Source organism: Cyprinodon tularosa, unplaced genomic scaffold (assembly GCF_016077235.1).
Source record: "Cyprinodon tularosa strain WSP-4 unplaced genomic scaffold, ASM1607723v1 ctg108, whole genome shotgun sequence".
NCBI classification, from domain to species: Eukaryota; Metazoa; Chordata; class Actinopteri; order Cyprinodontiformes; family Cyprinodontidae; genus Cyprinodon; species Cyprinodon tularosa.
Genome location: NW_024037871.1, coordinates 507116 through 516631, shown reverse-complemented (window position 1 = coordinate 516631; position 9516 = coordinate 507116). Strand labels below are relative to the sequence as shown.

The 9516-nt window shown below is 36.5% G+C and overlaps 1 protein-coding gene across 13 annotated transcripts in view; it reads right to left on the bottom strand.

Annotated features, from left to right (window-relative positions):
• Positions 1-1113: 1113 nt before the first annotated feature.
• micu3a (mitochondrial calcium uptake family, member 3a) overlaps positions 1114-9516 on the bottom strand; it is a 48670-nt gene continuing 40267 nt past the window's right edge. For 4 of the 13 annotated variants that reach the window (XM_038290928.1, XM_038290979.1, XM_038290963.1 and 1 more), the window contains 7 exons: positions 4551-4645; positions 4303-4474; positions 3928-3936; positions 2459-2567; positions 2205-2362; positions 1841-1905; positions 1114-1603 (listed from right to left, as the gene is read on the bottom strand). In XM_038290928.1, coding sequence (XP_038146856.1) covers positions 1597-1603; positions 1841-1905; positions 2205-2362; positions 2459-2567; positions 3928-3936; positions 4303-4474; positions 4551-4645 — 615 coding nt within the window. In that variant the 3' untranslated portion in view covers positions 1114-1596. Of the gene's footprint in view, positions 1604-1836; positions 1906-2204; positions 2363-2458; positions 2568-3927; positions 3937-4302; positions 4475-4550; positions 4646-7877; positions 7893-9516 lie in introns of those variants that run through there. The other 9 variants (XM_038290988.1, XM_038290898.1, XM_038290955.1 and 6 more) reach the window with 6 other exon arrangements.

Genomic DNA, 9516 nt, shown 5'->3' with positions numbered 1-9516 from the left:
CCACTCTTTGGTTTATATGCGGTTATTTTTGCTCACCGGAACCGTAAACCCTTCCCCACTTCCTGAAATGTTTTTGACACATTAAAAGTTCGGACTTTTCAAATCTCCGGCCGCAGTTCGAGCGCTTCACTGCGCATGCCCAGTAAATAAAGTTCGATTTCTTTTTAAAACATTTATTAAGGGGTAAAAAATAAACAATACACAGCAAAACAACATCAGAATAAATTATAAAAAAAACAAGCAAACAAACAAACAAAAAAAACAGTCTTTTTCGTTGCTTTAAAGAAAATACACAAAAGGAAGCTTGTTAGAACACAATGGTAGAATTATTGCTCCATTAAGTTAATTTGCAGATGGAAATAAGACAGTTAAGAAGAAAGCTGACTAACACTGCAAAAATGAAACATTCACTCTCTCCTACACACACACACAGACACATAGGATGTGTTACGCAAACCTTGTGGGGACCTTCCATTCATTCCCACTCACTTCTATGGCCTAAGCCAGTCCCTTAACCTAACCCCCACACAAAGAAGAGAACCTCCTCCTATGGGGACCAGACCTTGGTCCCCACAAGCACCTGTAAGTTTCACCGTGCAATTACACGCCTTAGCTCTCTATTTCGCAGATATTTTCATCTCGAAGGGAAACATAGATTAGACACATTACAGCTTTTTTTTTTAATGCTTTTTTTGTACTCACTTTGATAATGTCTGTTTTGTTTTTATCTTTAATGGCATCTTGCTTTAACTCTGCCCTTTGTACTCTATATAAGCTACCGGAATCAGAATTTCCCTGAAGGAGTAATCCCAAGGGATAAATACAGTTGAGTCTAAAGTCCCCAAAATTTTGCATATTCCTGGGAAATCGTCCCCACAAGGTAACAAAAACACATGCGCATACAAATATATGTGTGTGTGGGTGTGACAAAAAGGTCATATTGAATAAACACAACAGTTATTACATTGAAAAATAGATTAGAGGTACTGTTAATTACTCAGTGTTAATCATTTGCATAATTTTGAAATGTTCATTTCAAACATTTTTTTTGTTTTCATTTCACATGCTTATTATGTTAAACATACACACTATATAGTATTTCCTCTTTCTTGTGCTCTTTCCATTAATAGGCAGTTGAATAGAAATCAACCAAATGGATGGGGAACTTTCCAATAAAAGCAAATTGCAAAATCACTGAGATGTGTAAATCAAAAATATGTAAACTTCTAATTAAAAATAAAATAAAATAATCCAAACACAAAATTTGAATGCATAACATCTTTATTGTCAATATATACTCAGGTGAGAAGATTGGCATAAGAAAAAAACAAAGGAACGAAAGACGAAGATGATTTTGACACTTCTTCCTGGCAAATCCTTCAGTCAATGCAGTCATGCTTTCGATCAATATCTAGTTTGAAGCAGCACTTAAGCTCTGTAGCCCAGCTGCTTAATCAGGAAGCTGATTAAAGTCTGGGCTCGGTTACATTTATGAAGTCCTCTAAGGCTGCTCCTCATATCTCTTCCATAGCTGGTACAGCTGTCTCTGGGCCTCAGTCCAAACACAGCTGGAGAACGAGGAGCAGTGTTTGCCATTCACCTGGTGCACACATAGAAAGAAGAAGTTCAGTTCAACAGGTTCGCGTTTTGTACATTTCTTTGAACATTCCAAAGGAAATCCAAAATCTAGATCTAATAAACACGTTAGGCTGCTTTTATTCAACTTTTTTACACAATATATATAAGATAATATCCATAAAAACAACAACAAAAAATGAATATAATGAACAAAGTTTTTCTCTCTTTAATATATTTTATTGTTGTTGTAAGTGGTACTTATCTGCTTGCCAGCTCCTTCTTCAGACATGATTTAAAAGAAGAGGCTCGCTCCACCGACTTATATCCCTGAGATGCCACAAGACAAGCAAGAAAATTTTAATTTAAGCACTGCAGTAAGAAAACAAAACACAGGGAGTATACAATAAAAAAACCATGACTGTAAAACCAAGAAAACAAACAGAACAACATCCAGTTTCACCTCTTAAGAGACAAGTTAGCATGGACATGATATGTTGTAGTTCTTTAAAACACCACTTGATGGCAATATAGCATCAGCATTTGTTGATGCTCACTCCTCATACTTTTAATAAGGATATAGAACCACTCAATGGCAGAGGAGATCCTTTCAGGTGTATGCTCCTCACCCTGGCTCCCCTGTGCAGCCTGTCCTTCATGATGCCGATGAACTCCTTGTAGGACAGCTGGTCATCATGATCAACGTCAAAGATCTTAAAGATGGTGTTCACCAGGTGACGGGTCAGCTTGAGCCCTGTGGCCACATACACGGCTCTTGCAAACTCATCTAGTGGGAAAGCATGAAGATTTAAAAAAATAGATAACAAGAAAGAGCTTCAACATTTAGCATCGTAGCTTTGGCCTCTAGTCATGATTTTACAACCTTGTCCGATGGACCGTGAAGCAAAGTTGTACATCTGCATGGCAATGGCGAAATCTTCAAGGTTGTTCAGAAACTGGAAGAATGATCTGAACTCGTCGAATGTGATTCCCTGAAAAAAAAAAATAATAACATTAGAACTTAATAAGAAATCTTACAGATTCAGGATTAAACTAGAAGAAATTAAGAGTTTCAGCATCCTGAGGAAACTATTTTAAATATGGGGAATGATGAGCGTTCTAATTGTGGTAGACATTTTCAGGAAGATGCAACTTGGGTTGTTTGTGCACACAGCATTCCTTAACATGCACCCACTTCTTCTACAGTTAAATTACATAAACGTAATGACAAAATGCCTTTTTTACATGTTCATACTTGTTCATTCTTTTTTTTTTTCATTCAAAAATTAAAAATAGGTTATGAAACAAAGACTTGACAGAGATGAACAGTGCTTGAATGACACAAATAAAAGTTGTGTTCAAAATAATAATCCATCATCGGTACCAAGCCGAGTTGATGATTTTGACCAAGGGAGAAGTAAAATAACAAAAAACCTAACAGGCTCAGCAAACAAGAAGGATGTTGATTAGATACGACTGAACCTTAGCTTGCAAGAATCATGTAATGTATAGAATAACAGCAGTGTTCTAAATAGTGTTTACAGGGCTTTTTCAGAAGTGGAGAAAAGCGTATTTCTATCACACTAGCTGGAGTTGTTGAAATCATCTGCTGCACCACTAAAGCAGACTATCAATGCAACAGTCTGAAGGCTAAGACAAGTATCAGCTTCAGGCTGATTATAGTAGACATGTAGTTTCCTTTGGCTATTGTCATAAAAGAAGATGCCTATGTGAAGTCAATCTATCGACAAGAAACCCCCGCAAAGTTCCTTTTTAAAAAAAAGGCACATTGGCTCAAGAGGTTTCAACTTACCAAAGAACACAGTGGCTGGCCTCAGGAGAAATCTACAGCGATTCAGTCCCATTTACACAATCTTTTTAGGACTTCTTTTTCTGACCTTAAACAAAGCCGAAGTTGCCTGATCAGGAACTGCAAATGCCTAATTTTAAGCCTCGAAATTGATCAGTGCATCCCTATTGGCAACAAATTAGATTTTTCTAATTTGTAGGGTTCCCAGAGATTTTCTGATGTTTTTAAATCACACTACTTTTATTTTGAACACAAGTGATTATGAAAAAGAGGCAAACAGTCTTTAAATGAACTTAAAGAAATACATTTCTTAGACCTGGGAGCAAAAATAAAAGTTTTTAAAGGCTGCATCGCATGCTTTGTGTTGTAATAAATCCAAAATCTGGAGCAGAAATAACTAAACAATAAATAAACTCAGAGAAACCCAACTGAAAGAAATCACATGAACTAATGCAGACAACAGTAGAAACGAGACAAACTAGAAAGGAATGAAGTGACAGATTGTGACTGCAGGTTGTGTTTTTTATGAGGCAGAAACAAACCTCCTGCTTCTTCCACAGCATGAAACAGAGGAGGGACAGAAATAGAGTCGGGTTGGAAATCGACACGAGGAAGATGAGCCAAAGTATAGCTAGCCAGGCCTCGTTTGACGGACAGATACACGGACAGACAAAAAAAAAATCACATGTGGCTGAAAGTGCTATTAAACGTGTGTTTGTGTGGGTCTCTGTGTGAGGTCAAGTGAAGGGAAGGAGCACTGAAGTGTTGAGAGTATCAACAGCCCTAGGCAGACACCAGAGTGGGAAATTACAGGCTGTGAACGCCTGGAAGGCAGGAGCACTGGTACAGAAGGAGCATTAAATGTGTCGAATGAAATCTAGAAAAAGAACAGGATTAGTTGCGTGTTTGCTTTGCACCTTCTCATCAGGAATGCAGTGGCGGACGTTCTCCATATATGCACTGATGTTCTCCACGTTGGTGAAGCGCAGCAGGATTTTAGCAAAGTCTTCCTCACTGATTGTAGTCATCCCTTTAGAATAGGTCAGAAACTCTATTTCCAAAACCTCAGTCTGGAGGTTATCCATAAACCTGACAGGCAGAAAGGAAAACTCCATGAAAGACTGAAAAAATGAAAATAATTATAAAGTGGTCAGTGATTGGGTACCTATAGAAATCATCAAAGGTGAGTTCTGCTTTTCCCTTCTTTCCAAAGAAATGGACCAGTATTGTTGTATCAATTGTGATGCTCTCATCCGAGCGCTATAAGAGAGAGAAAGAAGGATCAGGGAGGATTCTGGCTGGAGAAAATGGAGAGGATGGGATGAGACCATCATAGATCTATCTTAGGCACCACCACTGATGCAAACCAGCGGGAACCAGATATTTGCTGCACGTATGCATAACATGCACCGAATAAACAAAAACATAGCTTCACCTCAGATATCAGTTTAAATCATTACCAGCCAGTGAGATATCAAACAAACCAGTCTAGACTGAAAAAAAAAAAATAGATCTTTCAAAGGTATTCACCCTTTTCAGGGTTTGCTGTGATACCTAAACAGGCTTTATTATGATTTTATATTCAGTACAAAGAAGAGTGGGACTGTGGAATAGTTTTAAATGCAATTATTTATTTATTACAAAACAGTGTGGCATGTATATCCTTCAGATCATTAACCAATTCTTTGAAAAATACCTCAAATTGTGATAGACTGGATAGGAAGCATCATTGATTTTCTAGTATTGCTACTGAATCTAGTGGATTTAGGTCTAGACTTTGATTGGACCATGCTAATAGATCCATGTACTTCAATCTACAGCTAAAACTGGAGCGCTTCCTGTTTAGGGTTATTGGGACGCTGAAAGGTGAACCTCGGCCTAGTTTTAAGTCTGACCACTAACTCGAAGCATCTGCTCTCTTCTTTCTAATGAAAAGAGCCACTGTTATTTTATCTATTTTACTATCATGTATATGTTATTTTACTTGTAGGCTAAAAGGTTTGTTCTGTTTTAATCCGACTTATTCCGCGTCCTCTGATAAACCTCAAGGCCAGTGGGATCATTCCAGCTTTCCCTAGCAGTCTAAAAAAGGCATATCATGCCATTAAGTAGAAGCTTAGATCAGCATAAGTCAGGCAGTATCACCTAATCTAAGTCACTCAGGTTTTAGGCCATATTTATTCCAGATACTACTATTGTTTTCTAAGCATGAATCAATTTGCATAAATCAATTTACCCATATGGGTGTTCATCTATCCAAATGTGGCATATGTAAGATTTTTTTTGACCATTTGTTTGAGTATGCGGATCAGACATAATCTTATCAAATATGATAGAGTATTGAAGTGTAGTTTTTATAAAGTCATGGCTTTTTACTTGATTGAGTAGTTAATATTTGTTTCTATAAACTTTTGTGAATATTACTGAATATTTTGGCAAGAAATTAGAGAAATGTAATAATCCCAAAGTAGTTTTTTTTTCAAAATTTAACTGAAAGGATAAAAATAATAACTTTATTAATGGAGCTGCAAAAGAGCTGTTTTAAAGACTCAGTGATGCCAGTTTGATACCCCTGCTCTTGCATGGCTTTGAGCAAACAAATGTGTTTCCTTGTAGCTTTTATCAGAATATTCTACTTGAGCAGTGAGTTTCTGCAGCTCCTCCAAAGCAACAATCAGCTTCTCGGATGCTGCTTTATTAACCATCATCCTTGTTTGGCCTGTTATGGTCAATGACCATGTGAATGATGTAGGCAGTGTTGTGCATGAACACATTCAATTAACAGCGTTCACTGAATACGTTCATATTATTAGTGAACAGTGAACTGAACGGATCAGTTTTGAAGTAACGAGCGTTATGTTCACTTTGAGAAGAACACTGGGAAAAATCGAAATCTAGATAAGTAATTTTTTCTTACATTTTGCCACTGGAACAAGACAATTTACACTTAAAATAAGAAAACACAATTGCATTGTCTTATTTCAACTGCATATTATCTAATTATCCTATTTTAAGAGGAAAATAGTCATTGTATTGGCATATCATCTTATTTAGCCACTCAAATTAAGGGTATATACACTTTAGATACCTTTACTTATTTCTAATCACGTTCGTGTTCATTTGGATACGACACTTTCCATTGAAGAACGTCACGTTTTACTGCACTTATAATAGCAGCATCACAGACCAGTGTCTGTGATGCTGTTTCTCTCTCTATGGTTGTCTACAAACCTCTGAAGTCTTAACAAAATGGCTCCATTTATAACAGCTGAACATTAAAATACAACAGAGAGTTTTAATTATTGTCTAGGTGACTTCTGAAGGCATTGGTAGCATTAAATCTTATCGGAGTAAATGTAGGGGATGGATACATATGGGCAAAACACCTCTATTAGGCTGACCCTACAGTACTTTGTGTTGCCCCATAAAATCCACCCCAGATACAGTTTCTAAGACATTGTATAAAAAAAAGGAAAAACAACAGCCAAGTACATTACTGTCTGAATTAAGAAAAGGTAAATGTTTTGTCTGTTTATATAAGCAGTAAAAGTAGTCATCAGAGTGTACTTTAAAGTAAAGGTCCATTATATTAAGGTTTGAGCAGTCGAGACTGGTAAGGAGGTTTACTGCAGGAGTGCAGACTGACTACGACCAATGAACATAAAACAAGGAAACAGGTAGCAGCCAAAACTAGAACACAAAACTCAGGCAACAGAAGAGTCATGCCGAAGTTCAGAGGAAGAGAGAATCGATTGACATTGAAAACATGTTGAACAATCCTCTGAATGAAACAATTGAAAAGAATAAAAAAAAAAAAAAAACACTTAAGACACATATACATAGAAGCCATTAACATTTCATGCATTTCTCTGCTTAAGTCTCACAGGATTGTGTGAACACAACACCACATCCCACACAGCAGCACGGCACAAACCCCACAAAAGCACAGATGCAGGAAAACATTAGAGCAGATTCCACCTTTTTCCCTTAACTGATGATGGTCTGGTCTGTCACCTTTGAGACTCATCTGCTGTAACCACCTTCTTTTTTCTGTTTTGTCTTCCTTCCTCCCTCGAGTGTTTGAAGTGTGTTCCCTAAGTGATCCTGGTCATTTGAAACCCCTCCATTGGGGCTTCAAGATGTAACCTCTGTTTGTGTACTGTGTAATCTGTTGATTAACTCTTCTTTAATCCCTTTCAAACAGATTACATAGGCTTTTCTTTATCCTTTTGAAAACAGAGTATTTCATTCATGATGCTTTTATGTTAAGTAACACGAATAACCCCTAGAGAAAGGTGACAATGATTTTAAGAATCAGGGGAAAAAGAGAGCCCATCTTCTATCTTGCTGCCCCCCCATGCCCCCACCCAGCCATGCTGAGACATACGCAGACATCAGATCCGATAAAAATCTCATGTCATTGGAATAAAAATGAGCTTTTATGCAATTTCCATTATCATAAATATCACCACGATGCCATCCGTGGTTCTACCTCAAGAGTAAAATCCTACAGTCCAACATGGGACAAGAAGGACAAGTCAAAACAAGATGACAAAAGTTTACAAGACAAGAAGTAAACAGCTTTTTGTTCTGTTTGTTCATTGTTAATAATCTCTGCCTTATACTACAACAGTGACTCAGCTGGGAAACGGGCACACCTAGTCGCATGGAAATATGTGCCTCATTTGAAGGCTGAAACAGGTAAAACTAATAAAAGAAAATAACCTTAAGATTATATATATTTTTTTCTTTTTGTGTCTTGAAGCACCTATTTTGGTTGCTTGACTTAGTGCTAATTGTTCTGATTCAAAAAATAACATTCAGCTTAATCTACAATGTAAATACATTAAATTGCTCACAGAAAATCATGTAAAATAACAAAAACATTTAAAATGTGTAGATTTTTACCAAAGATAACGTTTTTTAAAGGCCGTTACTGATATAGGCTCTTAGATCTTTTTTTTTAAGGCTTGTTTTTGTCAACTGTTTTAATTATATAAATAAGTATAATGTACACTGACACCATTAAGGACAATTTTTGTTCAGATTTCTTGATAGAGCTAGAAGTTTTAGAATCCAAAGCAAAGTGAAGGGGATTGTACAATTACTGCCAAGGTGTACAGTAGAAGAGAAAAGTTTACACAACCTTTTTAAAAGGAAGAGGTTTTTTAAGCTAATTAAATATTTTTTCTTTTATATTCAATGCGATCTTTAACCTTTAAAACTTCATTGAAAAAAAAAGAACCGTTTTTGGTGAAAAACAAATTTTGCCTCAGTGTTTAACAATACTTAGTGGATGTACCTTTGGATTTTAGGACTTTGTTCTTCTGTGCCAACTCTCTTTAGCAAAGGTTTTAAATTCAATTTCTCCTCCTTATCTTAATTTTTCTATCATTGACTGGTGATGTGACAGCTCAGATTTCCCTATAGTTCCCTAGTTTCCCCCCACCATGCTTCACTCTGCATATGCTGTTCTTTCTGTGATGTTTAGTTTCATCTTTGGACAAAACATACCTTTTTTATTTAGGCCAAATAGATTAACCTTGGTTTGATGGGACCATGACACATTTACCTACAAGTTTTTAGAAGATTTCAAATGGGTTTTGGAAATATGTAGCTTGATTTGGATGTTTTCCTTCAGTAGAAAAGGCTACCATTTCTCACCCTGCCCAATAACAGAGACTTATGAAGTATACAGCAGTCTGATGTCACATGCATGTGGATACTTCAATGAGATTGTGAGATCATTTTCTTCTCATTTATCTATGGATTTGTAAAGGTTGATAAAGTCACTGTTGCACCATATTTTCTCTTGCAGATGACAGACATCCTTAAGGTGATCCATGGTTAATATAAACCCTTGGAGATCATTCTGTACCTTTTCATACTTTCAACAGTGAAATCCCTCTGATGTATTAGAAGGTCTGCATCTTCAGTTGTTGCTTAAATATGCATAATCACTTAATTTGTCTGTACAAAATGGAGCACACGTTTAGTTGATTTTCACTTTTTTCACACTAGACCTTGGTCTTTTCTTCATTATTTTTACAAATACCCATTTAGGTGCTAAATGGCTTAGCTTATAATTCCCTTTTTTTACCACCTGCAGACACGTGCAGTTTTGTACCTCA